This window comes from Myxocyprinus asiaticus, chromosome 1 (genome assembly GCF_019703515.2).
Source record: "Myxocyprinus asiaticus isolate MX2 ecotype Aquarium Trade chromosome 1, UBuf_Myxa_2, whole genome shotgun sequence".
In the NCBI taxonomy this organism is placed as follows: Eukaryota; Metazoa; Chordata; class Actinopteri; order Cypriniformes; family Catostomidae; genus Myxocyprinus; species Myxocyprinus asiaticus.
This window is the reverse complement of record NC_059344.1, coordinates 27343932-27364723: the sequence shown is the minus strand read 5'-3', so window position 1 is coordinate 27364723 and position 20792 is coordinate 27343932. Positions and strand designations below refer to the sequence as shown.

General features: G+C 45.3%; 1 protein-coding gene across 1 annotated transcript; it reads left to right on the top strand.

Moving 5' to 3' along the window:
- The first annotated feature begins 18158 nt into the window (after window positions 1-18158).
- On the top strand, window positions 18159-20307 carry LOC127439807 (annexin A2-like). The gene is made up of 8 exons (XM_051696026.1): window positions 18159-18318; window positions 18401-18480; window positions 18744-18803; window positions 19026-19119; window positions 19202-19310; window positions 19572-19626; window positions 19789-19911; window positions 20033-20307. Exons 1-8 carry the CDS (start codon window positions 18159-18161, stop codon window positions 20090-20092), a joined length of 741 nt encoding a protein of 246 aa, XP_051551986.1. The 3' UTR covers window positions 20093-20307.
- Window positions 20308-20792: the final 485 nt, after the last annotated feature.

Below are 20792 nucleotides of genomic sequence, written 5' to 3'. Positions count from 1 at the left end.
CAGTTGTCATCTTTCTCTTGCTCTCTGTTCCATGGCCAATTGGTTTATTAATTAACTGGTTATCCATCTCATTACACCCTTGATGTAAGATTGTAGAGCATGTAAGAACTTTAGGCATCATCTGTGGAAACTGTTTTAATTGGTTCTTCTATTTATATTTTACTTCTCATATCGTTGTAGTCAGTGATTCGCTGGTTTATGTGTGTGTGTGTGTTTATGTTTGCCTATATTCTCCACTAAAGAGAGCTAATGGCTCCCTGATAGTCTGCAGGACGAACTACACACACTGTTCTTTACAGAGAGATTCAACTTTCACTCTTTCAAAAAAAAAACCTTAGAAGGACAGGAACAATAAAATAGTAAATTAAAGTATTGCTATTTTCCAACATATTAGTACTCAAGTATGATTTCATGTTTTTCTTCAAAACTTTGCTTTAATTGTTAATAGTCTTGTGAAAGTAACATGTAAAAATTTACCTTGAGGTCATCTGCCTTCTCACAGAATGCTGCCATGTTACTCTTAGATAAAGTTTTTTTCAATTTATTGATTCCAAAAAAGATGATTCGTCCTGGTTACTTGCACAACCTCCGTTCCTTGATGGAGGGAACAAGACGTTTTGTCAATGTAGTGACACTAGGGGTCACTCTTAGGAGCCCGAGACACCTCTGGTCTTTGATAAAAGGCCAATGAAAATTGGCGAGTGGTATTTGCATACCACTCCCCCGGACATACGGGTATAAAAGGAGCTGGTATGCAACCACTCATTCAGGTTTTATGCTGAGGAGCCGAGACAAGGTCCCGGCCATTTCAGCGGGTAGTTCAGCGTTGTGGCAGGAGGGACACAACGTCTCATTCCCTCCATCAGGGAACGGAGGTTACACAAGTAACCAGGACGTTCCCTATCTGTCACTCACTCGACGTTGTGTCGATGTAGTGACACTAGGGTCCCTATACAAAAACGCCGCAACTGGCTGAATTGTGTTACGTGAACTGGCGGTGTGTGATGGGCAGACCACTGTGTGCCTTGTGGCCAGCACACCAGGCTGACACGTAACCTCCCCCAACACAGTTATGAGTGTCGAACGGCCCTTTGGGGACAAGTCGACTACCCAAAAGATAGAGACGGGCTAGCCCAGTCGTGGCCTCTTATCCCCCTTTTTTTAGGATTAACCGACTGGGCCCACCAGGTCTAGTCGGGGGGTGTCCCTCCCAAGGGGAAGACACCGCGGAGACCACACCCCGCCCAGAGGGGGGGGGGGGTATTTAAGTGGAAATACATCACATGGTCTTGCCGAGCTATGTCGGAAGTATGCCATGTGGGGGAGTCCCAAGGTAGGTCCTGCCCTACGGGTGAGGAGTTACTACAAGCATGGTGACTGGGGCAGAGGGGCCTCTGCCCAAGGAAGATGCAGTTTGCCAACAGGGAAACGAATTAGCGGAAGATATATGTCACATGGGGTTACCTACGGGGAACCACCACATGCGGAGCACCTACCCCAGTACAGGGCTTAGTTAGCACGTGTACTGAGCCGGCAGCGAGTCTCTCTGCAAACTTGTCTGCCACAGGGCTTGGAGGAAATCAACCAGGGGACACAGTTTGTGAACACTACTGGGAGTTAACGGCGCACGTCTTCAGCTCAGGGGAGGTGAAAGACGCTATGCACAAGTGATACATCTGGCCGGCTGTCGGACTTACCTGCTTGTGCGTGCCACTACACGGAACGAAACCGGTTCCACCCGCAGATTGTAGAACCTCGCAAAGTTGTTGGGTGTTGCCCAGCCCGCTGCTCTGCAAATGTCTGTTAGAGAGGCACCCCTAGTCAAGGCCCAGGAGGCCGCTACACCCCTGGCAGAATGGGCCCGTAGCCCTACTGGGGGCGGCATGTCCTAGATGTGATATGCCATAGTTATGGCGTCAATGAGTCAGTGGGCGATCCTCTGCTTGGAGACAGCGCTTCCTTTCTGCTGTCCACCAAAGCAGACAAAGAGCTGCTCAGAGACTCTAAAACTCTGCGTGCGATCCAAATAGATGCGTAAAGCGCGCACTGGACACAGCAATGTCAGGGCTGGGTCTGCCTCCTCCTGGGGCAGCACTTGCAGGTTCACCACCTGGTCCCTAAAAGGGGTCGTGGGAACCTTGGGCACATAGCCTGGTCGGGGTCTCAGGATCACGTAAGAGTAGCCCGGACCGAACTCTAGGCACATTTCGCTGACAGAGAACGCTTGCAGGTCTCCTACCCTCTTGATGGAAGTGAGCGCAGTCAGGAGGGCAGTCTTCAAGGAGGGTGCCTTAAGCTCAAAGGGGGCTCTCTGTAGACCCTGAAGAACTACAGAGAGGGAAACGCATAGTTGTGAATCCAGGGGGTCAGCTGTGTGCCAGCGCGTCTATACCGAGAGGTGCCTCGGTCAGGGCGTACCAGAGCGGGCAGTGGGAGGATTCTTGGGAGGCAAACAGGTCTACCTGTGCCTGTCCGAATTGACTCCAGATCAGCTGGACCACCAGAGGGTGGAGTCTCCACTCTCCCTTGAGGGTAACCTGCCGTGACAGCGCGTCCGCTGCAGTGTTGAGGTTGCCTGGGATATGAGTGGCTTGCTGCTGACTCCAGAGGAGGAGACGGCGGGTGAGTTGTGACATACAACGGGAGCGCAGACCGCCTTGACGGTTGACATATGCTACCCTTGCCGTGTTGTCTGTCCGAACTAACACGTGCTTACCCTGGATCAATGGCCGGAACCTCCGCAGGATGAGCAGAATTGCCAGCAACTCGAGGCAGTTGATGTGCCAACGCAGCCACGGGCATGTCCATAAGCCGGCGGTTGCGTGCCCATTTTAAACAGCACCCCAGCCCGTTTTGGAGGCATCTGTCATAACCACAATGTGCCTGGAGACCTGCTCTAGGGGAATGCCTGCCCGTAGAAATGTGAGGTCGGTCAAAGGGCTGAAGAGGCGGTGACAGACCGGCGTGATGGCCACGCGATGTGTCCCGCAGTGCCATGCCCATCTCGGGACTTGAGTCTGAAGCCAGTACTGAAGCGGTCTCATATGCATCAACTGGAGTGGAGTGGCCACCACTGAGGATGCCATATGCCCCAGGAGCCTCTGAAAGAGTTTCAGTGGAACCGCTGTTTTCTGTTTGAACACCTTCAAACAGGTCAGCACCGACTGTGCACGCTTGTTCGTGAGGCGCGCCATCAGTGAAACTGAGTCCAACTCCAAACCGAGAAAAGAGATGCTCTGAAATGGGAGGAGCTTGCTCTTTTCCCAGTTGACCCGAAACCCTAGTCTGCTGAGGTGCGAGAGCACCAGGTCCATGTGTGCACACAGCATATCCCGAGAGTGGGCTAGGATTAGCCAATCATCGAGATAGTTGAGAATGCGAATGCCCACTTCCCTTAACGGGACAAGAGCTGCCTCTGCGACCTTCGTGAAGACATGAGGGGACAAGGACAGACCGAAAGGGAGGACCTTGTACTGATATGCCCGACCCTCGAATGCAAACCGAAGGAAGGGTCTGTGTCGAGGTAGAATCGAGACGTGGAAGTATTCAGGTGTCCTTCAGGTCTACCGCCGTGAACCAATTTTGATGCAGGACGCTCGCCAGAATGCGTTTTTGTGTCAGCATCTTGAATGGGAGTCTGTGTAAAGCCCGGTTCAGTACTCGCAGGTCCAAGATTGGCCGCAACCCACCGCCTTTTTCCGATACAATGAGGCTGTAAAACCCCTTCTTCATCTCGGCCAGAGGGACAGGCTCTATCGCATCCTTCCGTAGGAGGGTAGCGATCTCCGTGCGCAAGGTAGCAGCGTTCTCGCCCTTCACCGAGGTGAAGTGGATGCCACTGAACCTGGGCGGACGCCTGGTGAACTGAATAGCGTAGCCGAGTCAGAAGGTCAGGATCAGCCATCGCGACGGATTGGAAAGTGCAAGCCACGCATCCAAGCTCCAAGCGAGGGGGACAAAGGGGACTATCTTGTCGGACGTACCGGCAGGTGGGGCCTTGCGGCGGGCGGAGCTCGAGGTGCCACGCCATGTTGTGGCCGTGCTGAGTTCAGGGACATCGAAGCACTTACCTGGCTCCTTGTGACCACCCCCGGAACAGTCTGGGACAGGGGAGGAAGAGGCCTATCCTTGTGACCTGTGGAGACTGTCACATCGGGGGCGGATTTGTGCCACAGCTGGGCGCGCATGGGCGGGGAGACCGCCACTGGAGCGCCAAACATGCAAGGATGGAAAGATGGACGGTGGCCGTGATGACGGCCGTGCACATCAAGGTACGTAACGCAGGAAACCGCTCTTTTGCTAAACTGTTGGGTACAGCAAAAGATTCTCCTCCCGGCCCTCCACCGGGGGATGGAGTGGTCTGCTTACCAACTCCAAGGTGGGTTTCGTCGTCCCTGGGTCGCCCGTCTCAGGGGTGCTTCGAAGCCTTCCGAGGGTTCTTGGCGGCCGACCGTGAGACGGGTGGCGTCTGCTTCCTGCGGTGGGCTCCACGCCGGGGTGGAGCCGAAGGGGTGGGCTGCGGCGGAGCCGGTGCAGTCACCGAAGGGGGATGCCCTTGGCAACGAGCAGGCGGGGTGCGGATCTTGAGCCCTGCTGGGGCAGGATGTGCCGGATAATCTCCATCTGCTGCTTCACCATCGAGAACTGCTGGGCAATAGCCCCTGACCGCCCGCCATCGAGAGTATTGAGGGTGGGGGTGCTGAATGATCGGGACTGGGCAGTAAAAGGTGCCTCCCACGATCTTGTCAGCTCCTCATGCACTTCCGGGAAGAAAGGGACTGGAGCGGGGCGTGGCTGCTTTGAGCGGCGCCGCGAGCCCAGGAACCAATCATCAAGTCGCGAGGGTTCAGGGGAGAGCGGAGGGTTCCACTCTAGCCCGACGCGGCTGCCCGGGAAAGCATGTCCGTCATTTCCGCATCAGCCTGTGACTGGGCAACCGCACCCAATGGGGGGAGCCCAGCTGAGGCTTCTGCGTCCAACTGGATGAGCCTGCTCTCCGATGCTGCGCTCGAGAACTCATCAGCTTTGCGGGCTCCGAACAAGAGGTCGAACTCGCCGTGAGACGAGCTGGCGGACTCATCCGGAAGCCCGATCGGGGCAGACGAGCGTACTGGGGAATGGGAGGTCCGTGGGGGGATACCCGGTGGAGGTGGTCCCATTGGAGTCCCCAAATCACCCCCAGTGCTAGCCGCGCTGGCCTCATACCCGTAGGCAGAAGGACCGAGGCGGGGAGCCGCTGCTTTCTTACAAAAGCAAGCCGCAACCGCAACGTTGCCATGGTCATGTTCTCGCAGTGAGTACATGATCCATCTACGAACACTGTCTCCATGTGGGGGTCGCACCCAGACACGAAAGACAGCAATCGTGACCATCAGAAGTTGAGAGGTAATGACCGCAACCAGGAATAACACACAAACGGAAAGGCATCTTTAAAAAGATGCGTCTTTAAAAAGACGTTCCGTGTGTGCCGCTCTTTTAGAGAAATAGACTCTTTTAGGAAAATATACTCTTTTTTTTCTGCTGAAGCGCCCAGGGGGCGTTCTCTGCAGTGCACCAGTGCAGAGGAGGGAGAAGCCGCTGAAATGCGCCGTCAGATCCAGAAGAGGTGAATGAACAGTCAGCTCAGTAAACATCGACTGTTCGGCTCAGAAGAGAAAATCTGAATGAGTGGTTGCATACCAGCTCCTTTTATACCCGTATGTCGGGGGGAGTGGTATGCAAATACCACTCGCCAATTTTCATTGGTCTTTTATCAAAGACACTCCCAAGAGTGACCCCTAGTGTCACTACATTGACACAATGTCGAGTGAGTGACAGATAGGGAACCAAAGTTTTATTGCATGTTACTTGAGGATTTGCTGCCCTTTTCAGTATTTTCCATGGCCCCTTCCCCCAGCCTGTCAAATGTTTGTTTCCCCCAGGATGCAAGACCTTCAAAGGGTTTTAAACAAGGTCTTAATAACATACAATACTGTGCAAAAGTTTTAGGTTCTTGTGAAAAATTTTCACAAAAATGTACTTGTGAAAGGATGTCTTCACAAATAATGCCATAAATAGTTTTCATTAATCAATTGATGTCATACAAAATCCAGTAAACTTAAAAAAGCTAAATCAATATTTCGTGTTACAACCTCTGCCTTCAAAGCAGCACCAAATGTCCTAGATTCAACTGGACACAGTTTTTCTTGGTTGTTGGCAGACAGAATGTTTTAAGCTTCTTGGAGAAGGCAAGTAAATCATGGGAGAACTTTAATTTTGTGGTGAACTATCCCTTTACTCAGATGCACAAGTAGATGTCTAAATCTGCTGGGCATTACTGCCTGCCGCACCTCTGCCAGTGCCTTCAGTTGTCCAGTTATGGGGTCATCAGCCGGGAGCCACCTATCATGTAAGTTTCGCCCCATTAATCCTGGAACATCTCCTGGTGGTGGGGCGGCGGTCAGGGACGTCTCCCTGCTACCCCCCGCAGCTGGACACCAGATCCTTTCGATTGCCTTTCCTTCTTGCTTTCCCATCAGGACATTCCTCCTTTCTCATCGACAAAAACTCCAGGAAAGTCAGCACACTGTTGCTCCCAAAAATTTTATGAGCTCACCACAGAAGTTAACAAACGTGATGTTTCGAACTACATGCTTTTCCACAGACTCCTTTCTTGTCGAGACATACCAAGCAACCAGTGTTCAATACCCCCCCCATGAGCAGACCTACCCTACATCCAAGGCCTCTTCTCTGATAGAAAAAACACAAGCTATCAATACCTGCCTACCACCCATCGAAGAGTAGAAGAGCAATGTGAGAGGCGAGCTGCAAGACTTCATCAGTCGCCCCTACGATGCCTAGCTTGGCTTGGTTTTGCTCCCCCACTCAGTCCATATCCAGAAACCCCCGGATAAGGACCAAGTAGGTCAGCGGAAATAATTACTCCCCATCCCTTTTCTCTTCTACATGCTACCTCACAACACAACTCAATTGTTCCCTATTCCTACTTTCTTACTTCTGCACACCCCACTTTTCATCCTTCCTTCTTAACCATAGCTAGAATCTCCCTTTTTCTGCTTCTGCCATTTCCTTCAAAGACTTCTTCAATGCTGATCCAAAGATACCAATGTTTTTCAACAGGTGCTTTATTGATGTTCCAGTAAACCCTCAAAACCTGACCTCCTAAGGGTAAGTGGCAGCCCTCCATCCATTTTCACTGCACTCGACGGCCAGATCAGCATATTTTAATTTCTTCCTCTCATAGGCTGCCGCCAGTCCCTCTTCCCATGGGATAGTAAGTTCAATCATTATGACTTTCCTAGCTGAGCTGACCATAACACCATGTCCAGCCTCAAGGAGGTAATGGTGATCTCAGAAGGAGATTTTAGCTACTGACCAAGGTCGACCACCATTGACCAATAACTTCCATGTGCCAGGATTGACCTTTCCTCCTTCCATGCCATGCCTTGTGCGGCAACCCCCTTTATAACAAACTCAATGTAATTCCTCTGAGGAGCATGATGGCCTTTGTTGTCCATTATTCTACACACCTCAAAGATCTCTGCCAGATTTCGTGAACCTGATCATGTCACCACCTGTAAAGTCCTTGTGCCAAGGTGGTCTTGCACCCAGCCAACATGTGCTGCAGATTTGCTCTTGGGGCCTCGCAGTGGGGACAACTCTCCTCTTTATCATACCACAGAGACAAATTTTCAGGGCTTGGAAGAGTATCAAAGGTGAATCTTTTCAGAAAACGTAGCCTGGCCTGAGGTATCTTCCACAGGTCAGCCCATTCTTAAACTCTGTTAGATGTCCCTTCTCATACTGTCCAGTGCCTTTGCTGCTGCTGGCTGATTGCTCGAATCATACACCCTTCCTCTTCCATTTTAGTTACTCCTGTCACTACCATTGCTTTCTTCTGCTTTTTTAGAGGCTGCTGACCACAGTTTGGGAGCTAACCCCCATCCAAGGCCTGCTCTTCCTGATTGGGTTCTTCCAACAATCTCTTGTTGCTTCAGTTTTTTTTTCTATCTTTCTTTTTTTTATTATTGATTTCAGTCACGGATTAAATAAACATGACAAAAATTCAAATTATATGAACTTAAAACCCTTCCCTCTGAACATTCCTAGCACACACTCCCTGCTCCAATACCAAGTTTAAATCTTTCTCCCATAATCTCTTGAGGGAAGTTGAATCTCCGTCCCCCAGACTCAATTAATAGGGAGTGATACACTGATGCCTTATGACCTTTTCCAAAGGCAGTAATCACTACTTCCAGAGTATCTGCTGCTTTAGGGGGATGTATGCTACCCCCAGAAATAGTACAGAGCAGGTGGCGCAGCTATAAATACATAAAGAACTGAGATCTGGGAATCCTAAAATGTTGAACCATATTTTCAAAAGATCTCAACACTCCACTCTCATATAGGTCACAGAGCATATTAACCTCCCTCACAATCCACTCTGACCAGCAGAAAGGGGACTTATTAATACATAATTTTGGGTTCATCTATATGCTTGAGGCAACGTTTAAATAAATGTCTGAATTAAACACTAGACACTTTTGTCCATTCCGAGTGCAAATGTGAGATAACGTGGTGTATCTTAACTTCTCAGATTAGTTTGATAGAAAGGCTTTGCAATGGCAAAATAGGAGCAATAACTTCCTGTTCAATACAAAACCAGGGAGGGGCTCTCTCAAGTGGAAGCGACCAATGAGCCAAATGTCTGAGACCGAATGCATAATAATAAAACAAAATCTTGGGTAAGCCTAGCCCACCTTTGTCAGTCAGCCTGTGTAACTTATTAAAATGTATCTGGGATGTTTACCATTCCAAATGAAGGACTTCGCTATGCTATTAAATTGCTTGAAATAAGAGAGGGGGACAACTACAGGGAGAGATTGTCGTATTACAGCAAGCTCCTCCAAGTCAGCAACGACCTTCGTCAGCATTGCCATCATGTTCAACAATTGATGCTGAATCTCTTTCACCGCACTGGCCAAATTGAGTCCTGGGCTTCTGGCCTGTTGCTCAGGGGCTTCAGCTTGAGCACGTAAGTGTCTTTTAATGTCTCCAGAGCCTGAGAATTTTGAGTTCTTTGAAATATTGTCTTCCTAGAACAGTTAAGAATCAGAGTGTATCGAATCTCACCGGTTTATGACCTAAAAAGTATTAAAACTAGCAAAGTGTGCAGAGCTCACCGTTCACACGTCCGACCCTCACATGGTGCCACGCGACTCTTGTTGTTGCTTCAGCCTTGAAACCGCCCTGTTTACAACCTCCTCTGCCTTCAAGGCACAGCCTGTTCAGACTTGGGCTTCACAAGCCCTCACTGATTGGTCTGTTGTTTCCCTTAGTTCTAAGAACAGCCTAGTCTTCTCCTGCTTGTAACCCAGGGTGATGAACTTTAATGGAAGTTGTAAGGCATTTCTTCCAAACAATGCTACATCTGAAAGACAACACAGCAAGTCCAGCCACATCCTGATGTAACTGTTGGCCTTGGTGTCCATCCTTGCCACTGCCGCTGCAGTGACCTCACACATCTTTAGAGGCGACATCAGGCAAAGATACAATGTAAATTAGTAACACCAGACCTTGTATTTGCCAGGGAGATCACAATATTATCCAAGCCCTCTTTCAGCTGCTTCAGAACCAACCCTACCATGTGTTTATCTGACAGATCTGCTGTGTATTCTCTCCCAAAACTTTGAATGGGCTGCTCTGCCACCACTGAGATTCTTTCACCATCCACCTCAAATGATGTCTGGTCGCTTCTAATCCCCTTACCAATAGAAAGGCTATGTAACTTTTCTGGCTTGATCTTCATCCTGGCCCATGCCAAAAACTCTTCCAGCCTTTTTAAGAGTCTGTTTTTACATGGAGCAGTCTGGAGGATACTTGTGATATCATACATATAGCTGCGCAGTACTGGCAATCTCACCCCAGATTTTGCAAGGATTCCTCGGGCCATCTGTCTGACACCAGTTAGGGTGATTTTGAATGCAGCTGTGAACAGGATGGGAGAGATTGAACATCCCGTCAATCTCTTTTTCCAGTTGCTACCATCCAGTTATGTGCTTCTGTGTTGCATGACATATTTTCAGGTCTCCATAGTAACTATCTGCAAATCTCTTAATACACTCTGGCACATGAAAAACTCCAGTGCATAGCTGATGAGCTGGTGTGGAACCAATCCATAGGCATCTGCCAGGTCCAGCCAGACTACATGGAGGTCATTCTTGGCTCTCTTGGCAGACTGGATCTGCTCCCATATTACTGACGCATGCTCCACACATCCTGGAAAACCTGGTTCGCCTGCCTTCTGGCTTCCTTCTGCATCTATGTATCCATTCTTCAGGAGGTAATCAGATATCCTCCTTGCTACCACCAAAAAGAAAATCTTTCCCTCCACATTCAGTAGAGCAATAATCCAAAACTGACTTATGTTGGGGGATTCCTGTTCTTTGGGTATAAAGATGGCCACTGCCCTTCGCCATTCCAGGGGTATGAACTGATTCTTCCAGCCAACTCTCAGTGGTCTCCATAACAGTTTAAAAACTGTTGGGCACCGCTTATACAACCTGTAAGTTATCCCGCTTGGGCCCAGGGCTGAAGTTGCCCTGGCTTTTTCTACTATTTGCCTGATATCACTGAATTTCGGTGGAGCTACATCAAATCCCACTACTGGTTCCACTGGCTGTGGGACATATCTGGGTGAGCCTAGCGGGTTGTCTTTTTGGGGATCAAAGTTTGGGGAAAGTTGTTCTTTCATGTGATCTTCTAGATTTTGCTTTGGCATCACCAGCTTTCCACTCCTCTTCTCTTCGAGAAGATTTCTGGCAAATTTAAAAGGATCCTTGATGAGTTTCATCCTCACATGCTCCTTCTTCCGACTGTCAAATGTCAAATTCTGTCTGCCCTCCTCTAAACTGACAACCATAGCCCTTATGCAATCCCAAAATATCTTAAATTCCTCCTTCTCATGCTCATCTGCTTGTCTTTATGCTTTGTGATGCTGCCTCTGCTCTTTCACTAGCTAAAATATTTCCTTTTCTCTCTTACACGTCACCATGGGACCATGCTTCTTCACTGACACATCCCCAAATCTACCTATACATTCTTCATAAACAATGTCACTAAACTTCAACTGAGTGCATTCTCCAAGGTGGAGCATAGGTCATGGTCTAGTCTGCTCCATGCTTCATTATTATTAGATATTGGCCAATTAATTAATTTCCTTCTCCCTGGCTCCTTTTCATTGTCTTGCCTTCCATCTCTTGTCTGTGGGTTAACAGTTGTATCCTCCTGCAACTCACCTTGTGAGCATGACTTGTCCTGCTAGCGGTACTGGTCTTCTTCGTGACCCTCCATAACAGTGGATTCAGTAGCATTGTGGTGCTCAACCGGGCTCTGTATCCTTCTTGTCTGACCTGCTGCTGCAGTCCAAGGTTGTGTCTGACTGTTCCCGCCACATTTCATCCTTCCTTGATGAATCTGCAGCCCCTTGTAAGTCATTACCCTCATCCACCCGCAGCTGCATTTCCTAAGGCTCCTTTGCTCATCATCCATGGCCGTTCCAGTCGTGTCTGTAGAGTCCGTTCTAATTGGTCTATATTCCATCCTACCTCTCGGAGGACCACCGGGCTGTTTTTCTTGTATAGTGCTCATAGTTAACTAGGGTGTCCCCTGTATGAGGACCTGTTCCAGGGCAAGACAGAACAATAATGGGGAAAGAGGGCAGCCCTGCCGAGTGCCCCTTTTCGAAGTAAAATAATCTGAAATTAATCTATTTGTTTGTACCGCTGCTACAGGGTATCTATAAAGTAACTTAATCCAACCAATAAATGTACTCCCGAAACCATACATTTCCAAAATCTTAAAAAGATAATCCCATTCTACTATATCAAACGCCTTTTCGGCATCAAGTGAGATGGCAGCGATCGGAGATTGATCATTCGCTACTGACCACATGATATCGATGAGACGCCTGATTTTATCAGAAGAGTTACGGCCCCGAATAAACCCCACCTGATCTATATGATTTCACTGAGGGAATGATAGAAAAAGACTCTCTCTGCATTATATATATAGCCAAAAGCTTCCCTGCTTTGTCCCCCTACTCAAAGTATGACTGTCTTGCCCTGAATAACCAAAACTCAACTTTCCGCGACAAAATAGTATTATATCTATATTTCAATCGGGTCAATTCTCTGAGGTCATCAGCTGACATATGGCGCTTCAGCTCTGCCTTGGCACTTTTAATATTTCCTTCCAACTCCATGAGTTCTCGTGCTTTGGATTTTTTGATGAATGAGGCATATTGTATGATCCGACCCCTAAGAACCGCCTTAAGTGCCTCCCAAGCCACGCCCACAGAGGATACTGAGGACCAGTTGGTCTCCATATAAACATTGATTTCAGTCTTTAACATTTGTTGGAAATCAGGATTTTGCAAAAAGGACACATTAAGGCGCCAACTATATGATTTCTTTTTCTCTGTATATGGCAACACCTCTAAACTCACCAGAGCGTGATCTGAGACTAAGATATTTCCAACTGAGCAATCAACAACAGATGAAATGAGGGACTTGGACACCAAAAAAAAATCTATTCCAGAATAAATCTTATGGACTGATGAAAAAAATGTATAGTCCCTACCGGATGGGTTCAAAAGTGTCCAAATATCTGTAAGACCAAGATTTTTACACATCCTGTGAAGCGTCAATGTTGCTCTAGGGGTTTACACACTTTTGCTTCACTATGATCAAGGACTGAGTCCATCAAAAGATTAAAGTCTCCTCCCAATATTATATCATGAGGGGTGCCAGCGGCTTGCAACATTCCTTCAAGATCTATAAAAAAGCGCTGATCATCAGCATTAGGTGCGTAAATATTAGCCAAAATCAACCTTTGCCCTTGAATTTCAGCTAAAACAATAATGACTCTTCCTATTTTATCTTTAATCTGTTTGAGACATTTGAATTGTAGATGTTTATTTAACAATATAATGACTCCCTTGCTCTTACTTGAGCCAGCACTAAAAAAACATGTCCACCCCATATCTTCCCAAATTTTTCAGCTTCCTGCGGGGAGAGATGTGTTTCTTGAAGAAACACTATATCATATATCTTACGTTTAAGAAAAGTAATAACCTTCCTTCTTTTTATGGGGTACCCCAACCCATTCACATTCCATGTGGAGAGAGACAATCCACTCATATTAACATTTGACATTTTGATATAGTAGAAAAAATACATTGTGTGTCAAAAACAAAGTTGTACAGACCACATTTCCCATTAGTGAAACAATCAAACCCCGAACTTCCCCCCGAACAAAACAAATAGAAAAAAAAAAAACATGCGCATTAACCCCACACACGACAGTGCCAACCGGCGACAATCCCTCTAAACTCAAAAGGTCGATGAACGACCACGAGCCCCCATGACAACTTTGCCATCGGATTGCTCAAATTTAAATTACATAACAAAAAATACTTTGTAAAATAAACCCAGCAAATAGGAAGAATGAACACAAAGAACATGTAGATTCATTCACAGAACTGTCTCAAAGGTGTGATCATCCACAAAACAAATTCCTGCCGATATAAACCGTTCAGATTCCTCGGACAGACAGACGAATGTTCAGTGAGCCAGCTTTTATGAGTTCAGCGGATGACATAATCATTCCAGTGTCCCGTAAAAATACTCAACAAAACAAACTACAGCCAGCAGGAGGAATAAGCATGAAGAACGAACACATTAATCCACAGCTGTCCCAAAGGAGTGTTATTCAATAGAACAAGCTCCAGCCACTAGGCAGAATCAACACAAAAAGTGTGCATGATCGAGTCAATTCACTTGGAGGCCGCATAAAAATATATACCATGACTTACACAATCCGTCAACTTTATAAAAGACATCCTTTGTGTGAGCATGTAGATATTTTGCGTCATCCGTAGTGTCCATTCTCAAACTGTCCGGGAACTTCAACGCAAAAGTTTCTTTAAGGAAAAGTGTTAATCCACAAAACAGTCTCCAGCTGCTCGGCGGAGCCAACGCAGTTTACTCAGTCATTGATTCAATAAAAGACATTGCCTGATTGGGACATATAAATACTTTGCGACCGACCTTCGTTTCTATTCTCAGTTTGGCAGGGAACATCAGAGCAAAAGTGATCTTTTTCTGATGTAAGAGTTTCTTGCATTCCTTGAACCGATCGCGTTTCTCTCTTGTCGATTTCGCAAAGTCCGGGAACAAGAAAATATTATAGTTCTTCCAAGAAAGCTTCCCTTTGCTCCTCGCCTGGCGCAACTCAAGATCTTTATCGGATGATCTCAGAAATCTGGCCAGAATCAATCGGGGCCTGTCTCCCTCAGCAAATCTGTGAGCTCACTCGATTTCCAGCTTGTGGCCTGTTATGTCGAGCAGACTCAGGAAAAGCTCGTCTAGAAATTTCACCATATCTCCGCCCTCCTCATGCTCAGGAATTCCAACAATTCGAACGTTATTCCTGCAGCTTCTATTCTCAAAATCTTCAGGCTTTTCATGGAGATGTTCCAAATCGACTTTGGTCGCAGGCGGATTAGCGGTTAATTCCCTCTCCGAAGATTCCAGACAATCGATTCGTCTCTCAACATCTGACATTCTTGTAACTAATTCAGAGAATTTTATTTCCATCGCCGTAATCAATTGACGTATTACAACGAGATCCTCCAAGTCAGCAAGAACCTTCGTCAACATCACCGACATGTTGGACAACTGATGCTGGATCACCTCTCCCGCCGCGCCATCCAAATCAAGTCCCCGGTCTGTAAGCCTGTCGGGGCTTTCATCCTGAACACGTAAGTTTCTTTTAATGTCTCCAGAGCCTGAGGATTTTTACTTCTTTGCCATGTTTTGCCTCAAAGAGCAAATGTGTAACTAGGTGTATCAAATTTCACCAAATTATAACATGAAAATAATCAAAAATTTAGCAAAGTGCGCAGAGCTCGTCACTCACACGTCTGCTTCTTGCATGGCGTCACGTGACCTCCCAGGCTCTGTATTTTGGGTGACGGGGTGGTCATTGATGTAGGAGATAAGTACATGAAGAACTGGATCCTGGCTGGTGTTATGGTGGGCAGACAGGTTATCTTTAGAGGATGGAAGTCAGCTGGAGCCCCCTCGTTTCGTGAGTGGTGCGAGGAGATGGACAGGGTGGCAGCTTGGGAAGAGCTGTCATATAGAACGCTAGGCAACATGGATATGTTCATCAGGAGGTGGGGCAGCTATTTGGCCTTTTTGGAGGGCTCTCAGGGAGGGGCAGTGGAGGGAGACATGTTGTTTTAAATGTGTATGTTGTAGCCTTTTTGTTTTTGAACATATACTTTTTTTAAATGTATTTCTAAATATTTTCTTCTGTTTTTATTGTTTGTGTGTGTGTCTTTGTCAGTTGTATTTGACCACTGGGGTATCTGTTTGTGTTGGGTGGTGGGGTGGGGTGGTTAATGTTCGGGAGGAAAGGTTGTAAATAATATAATGTGATATTTTATATGTGTATATATATTACACATATATATATGTGTATTATATATATATATGTTATATGGAATCAATTAAAAGTTTTAATAACAAAAAAAACCTCTTAAGACTTTGCACTTCAGACTCAGGTACAATGGGTGGTGAGCAGTAGCGTCAATGTTAAATTTAGGCAAAGGAAATTTGACACTATTTAGGTAATCTAATCTGATTACTTTTGGATTAATCATTGCCTATTTTGATGAAAATCTAATTAATTAACTATAATTTGAAATGTATTAAATGTACACTTTTTTCAGTAAACATTACACAAACAGAAACTTGCTATTTGTCAGTTGCTGAGTATGAAAAAAGGTGCTTAAAGGGTTTCGTGAGATAGAAAATAATGAGAACATGCTTGTATTTTTTTATTTTAAAAGATAAAATCTTTATTTAGGAAATGAGGAATAGGAATTTGACTATTTAAATGCTGCTTAAGAATGGATGTGGCATCGTTTTCAATGGATTTAATTTTTGTAGGGCAAAGATTGCATAGCTCAGTTATTTCCCCCCCAGTGTTGCAAGTTATTTTTGCATGTGGTCAAATAGGGTACTGGATTGCACTGTCTTCTATGTATGTAGCTGTAACAGGTAAAGGACGGGCAAGGAGGAGGCGGGAACCGGCTGAACAGTCAACATAAAGGTTTAATGATATAAATGAACTTAAAACACAGACACATATGCAACACGGCCAGGGTTGGGGAGTAACGGAATACATGTAACGGGATTACGTATTTAAAATACAAAATATAAGTAACTGTATTCCACTACAGTTACAATTTAAATCATTGGTAATTAGAATACAGTTACATTCAAAAAGTATTTTGATTACTGAAGAGATTACTTTGCATTTTATTGTCATTTGTTTCATTTAATATTTAGTCCTTTCAGATGGAAAACATTTATACATATAAATGATGCGATCCAAAGTGCATTTGAACAACGGTGAAACACTTTCTTATGAAGTGTTACATTCATATGAGCAGACAGAGAAGTAAGTTTGAAGTAAGTTTGGAGCAGAAGAAATAGAAATAAACCTTGTGTGAATTGTCAGCTTTACGCTAAGCTAAAATTCTATTTCAAGCCATTTTACATCCACATGTTACCAGGCACGATCATATTTTTTTATCAAGAAAATTCACGTTGGATCATAATTTCTTTTTTTCTAGTAAGACCTTTGATATTAGGGCAAAAATCATATTCTTGATAATAATTTTTGTATTGTTTTCCTGTAAAAATATCTAAAAATCCTTAAAACAGGATCAATTTGATTTATCTTGTTTTAGAAACAACACTGCATAAGATATTTAGGTTTTTCAGAGAATGTATTTTTAACATGTGTATTTTGTCTTACTGTACTGGCAGAGTTTTTATAATCAAAACAAGTGAAAAAAATCTACCAGTGCTGAAGAAGTAATCCAAAGTATTTAGAATACGTTACTGACCTTGAGTAATCTAATGGAATAAGTTACAAATTACATTTTACGGCATGTATTCTGTAATCTGTAGTGGAATACATTTCAAAAGTAACCCTCCCAACCCTGAACGTGGCTGCGTGCCTCTCTCTCTCTCCCGAACCGGCGTCTCTGGCTGCCCTTTATCTCGCTGTCCCACTGATCAGCTGATTCACGGCCCGGCCATGCCCTCCTCATCGTCACACTCCTCCCCCCGCCTGATACAGCCGGGGCGCCACCGGTCTGACTAACCCCCCCCCCCATCTCTGTGGGGGAGACGCTGCCCTTCCGGCCGTTCTGTCAGCTGGTGGTCCACCCTGCCTCCTGCGAACCTGGGGGAGAGACGAGAGGAGGCGTGGGGAGAGGGAAAGGGTGAGTGGAGACACACAGATAGAGAGAAGAGAGAGAGAGAAGAACTTGCTTGTCGGCTCCCGGACGCGCTGTCGCCCGGTCCTCAACCGCTCCTCCACCCTCTGCCAGACACCAGCTCGCTCCTCCCCCGGTGGACGGCAGCAAGTCCTCCTGTCCCTGGTGGACGGAACCGCTCCTCCCCTTCTAGGCAGACGGCCGCGATTCCTCCGGCTCTTGGCGGCCGCGGCTGCTACCCTGGCAGATGGCAGCGGCGAGGACTCCGCAACAGCGCATCCCTCCTTCCTCTCGGGTTTTGGCACCACTGTAACAGGTAAAGGACGGGCAAGGAGGAGGCGGGAACCGGCTGAACATTCAACATAAGGTTTAATGATATAAATGAATTTAAAGTAAATGTAAACAAACACAGACACTTTATCTTGCTCTCCCGCTGATCAGCTGATTCAGCGCCGGCCGTGCTCCATCATGGCCCGGCCACGCCCTCCTCCTCATCACAGTAGTTCTATCTGGTTAGGCCTGTTGCACAAATTTCATGCTCTGGCTCAGAACGCTCTTAAAATTTTTGAGCATAATTGGTAAATTACACACTAGTTATTGCTTTTGGCTGATTGGTGATGTAATCAAGAATGTAATCATGTAATCCATAAAATGTAACTTTAATCTGATTACACACAAAAAGTAATGTTATCCAATTACAAGTACTCTATTTTGTAAACTGATTAAGGATTACATTTTATCTGTTATATCCAGAACTGTCAATCTCTGATTTAGAATATGTAAAATGTGACATGTATATGCTATGTTACAGTTTAATTATTTGAATTCTATATGTCTCTATAGATATGTGACAGTATGTTGTGTTTTGCAGGGTCTGGGATCTGATGAAGAGAGTCTTACTGAGATGATGTGCTCTCGCAATAATGTGGAGCTAGTGGAGATCAAGAAAGTTTATAGAGAAAGTGAGTGACACTAGCCCATCAATCCATATATATAAAAAAATGCATGTACAAGGAATGCATACCCTTATCCCTCTCCCTGCAGTGTTTAAGAAGGAATTAGAGAAAGATGTGTCTGGAGACACATCTGGAGATTTCGCTAAGATGCTGCTGGCCCTTGCACAGGTAACATAGATAAACCAGTACTTTCACATACTCTAAGTATCATACAGTCAATTTCCACCCTGTTGCACTAAATGTAATATTGTGCAATAGGTTTCTTCTGTAAATCCAGCATAATTTGCAAATTGCACATGAACATATTGCTGCACAGTGTATTTTGTCATTAGTTATATATTATGTAGTGATATCAAATTAAAGTTAGAATTCCAAAAAGATATTAAAACAACCTTAAACACTGAAGTGATTTTTGATGATTTTGTGCACAGGCCAAGAGGAACGAGCCAAGTAATGTGGTGGACTATGAGAAGATTGAAAATGATGCAAGAGTGAGTGGAACTCTGTTTATCTGAGGAGATTCATGTCAAGTTTTTTAGCAGTGGAGTCTCAGTTTCACAGTCACAGACACATGATATTTTTTCATCACGCTCAATATAGTATTTCTATGATTCTGTATATGGTACCATGCATCCTCGAATGATGCAGAATGGATTAGAATACACTGTCATAAACAGTCAAAAAGTTGTTTATTATTTGTTTATTATGTTTAGGCTCTTTACGAAGCTGGAGTGAATAGAAAAGGAACTGATGTGATGACCTGGATATCAATATTTTCCGAGAGGAGTGTCCCACACCTGCAGAAAGGTGACACATGAACAAAGCTGTATTTCAGCATTGTCATTCTCACCATCAGTACATTGACCTAATCATAGTCTCTTGTGTTTAGTGTTCGAAAGGTATAAGAGATACAGCCCATATGAAATAAAGGAGAGCATTCGAAAGGAGGTGAAGGGAGATCTGGAAAAATCCTTTCTCACATTGGGTGCTTATCAGCTGTCTGTTACTCACATATTTGATGATGGTTATGCCTTCTGGCTTAATTACTCTTTCACACTCTCTCTTTCCTTGGGAATCCCTGCTTTATATCTTATTAAATGTAATCACAAGCTGTTTGATGAAAAAACATTTTGTGGGATGCCCTGTGGAACTGTATAAGTGGCAGGAAGCCAGAGGAGGACTGATGAGAGACGGGAGGATGTGTAACTGAAAAGAGAACATGTGACCTTTTCTTACGTTTCACCTATGTCTTTCTGTAGTTGCTTGGAGAACAAACATCTATACTTTGCCAGCAGACTCAATGACGCCATGAAGGTGAGCATCTAAATTTGACCTCCTGCCCTTTGACAATAATAGGTGGTGTGTGAGTACATTTCCTCTGTATTAGTTTAATGAGACTAATAATGAGACCTGCCTGCCCCAGTACAGCTTAGCATCACATATCTCCAGCAGACCTTTCATCTTTGATGTGTGCAGAGTAAAAGCATGAAAGAGAAAGTAGTAACCCGCATCATCGTCTCCCGCTGTGAAGTTGTTCTCATGAAGATCCGTGCAGAGTTTAAGAGGAGTTTTGGAAAATCTCTGTACCAGACAATTTCAGTAAGTGTCCAGTTCTCTCTATTGCTCTGTTTTTAGTCTTCTCTCTGTCTATTTATCTCACTATTTGTTCATTCAACAGACATGTTAATAACCACTGTCCTTTTTGTTTCTCTTTCTTCAGGAGCACACTAAGGGTGACTACCAGAGAGCTCTACTCAATCTATGTAGTGGAGATGATTAAACATGATTTATAATCTTCTGCTGCAGATGACTAGAGCTTCCAGCACCGGAAAAATTCCTACTCTCTGAGAAAACGAACTCCTTCCTAACTCTCAATTAGCAAAAAATGCAGTATTATTGGCATACTTTGTGTTTGATTGTTCCATTATGATTGATGTTATTGCTATAAGTAATTAAACTGGTAATATAATACTTAACAAAGGAAAATAGTAAATTGTAAAATAAGTTTTTAATTGTTGTTTTTTAATAAATAAATAAACAATACTTGTGAAGGTGAATGTTCTATCTGTTTATCATTTGCCAGACGATACCTTTGAGACCATTCCTCCACTAAAGGTCTAGAGTTACACTATATTGCCAAAAGTATTCGCTCACCCATCCAAATAATTGAATTCAGGTGTTCCAATCACTTCCATGGCCACAGGTGTATAAAATGAAGCACCTAGGCATGCAGACTGCTTCTACAAACATTTGTGAAAGAATGGGCCGCTCTCAGGAGCTCAGTGAATTCCAGCGTGGTACTGTGATAGGATGCCACCTGTGCAACAAGTCCAGTCGTGAAATTTCCTCGCTACTAAATATTCCACAGTCAACTGTCAGTGGTATTATAACAAAGTGGAAGCGATTGGGAATGACAGCAACTCAGCCACGAAGTGATAGGCCACGTAAAATGACAGAGCGTGGTCAGCGGATGCTGAGGC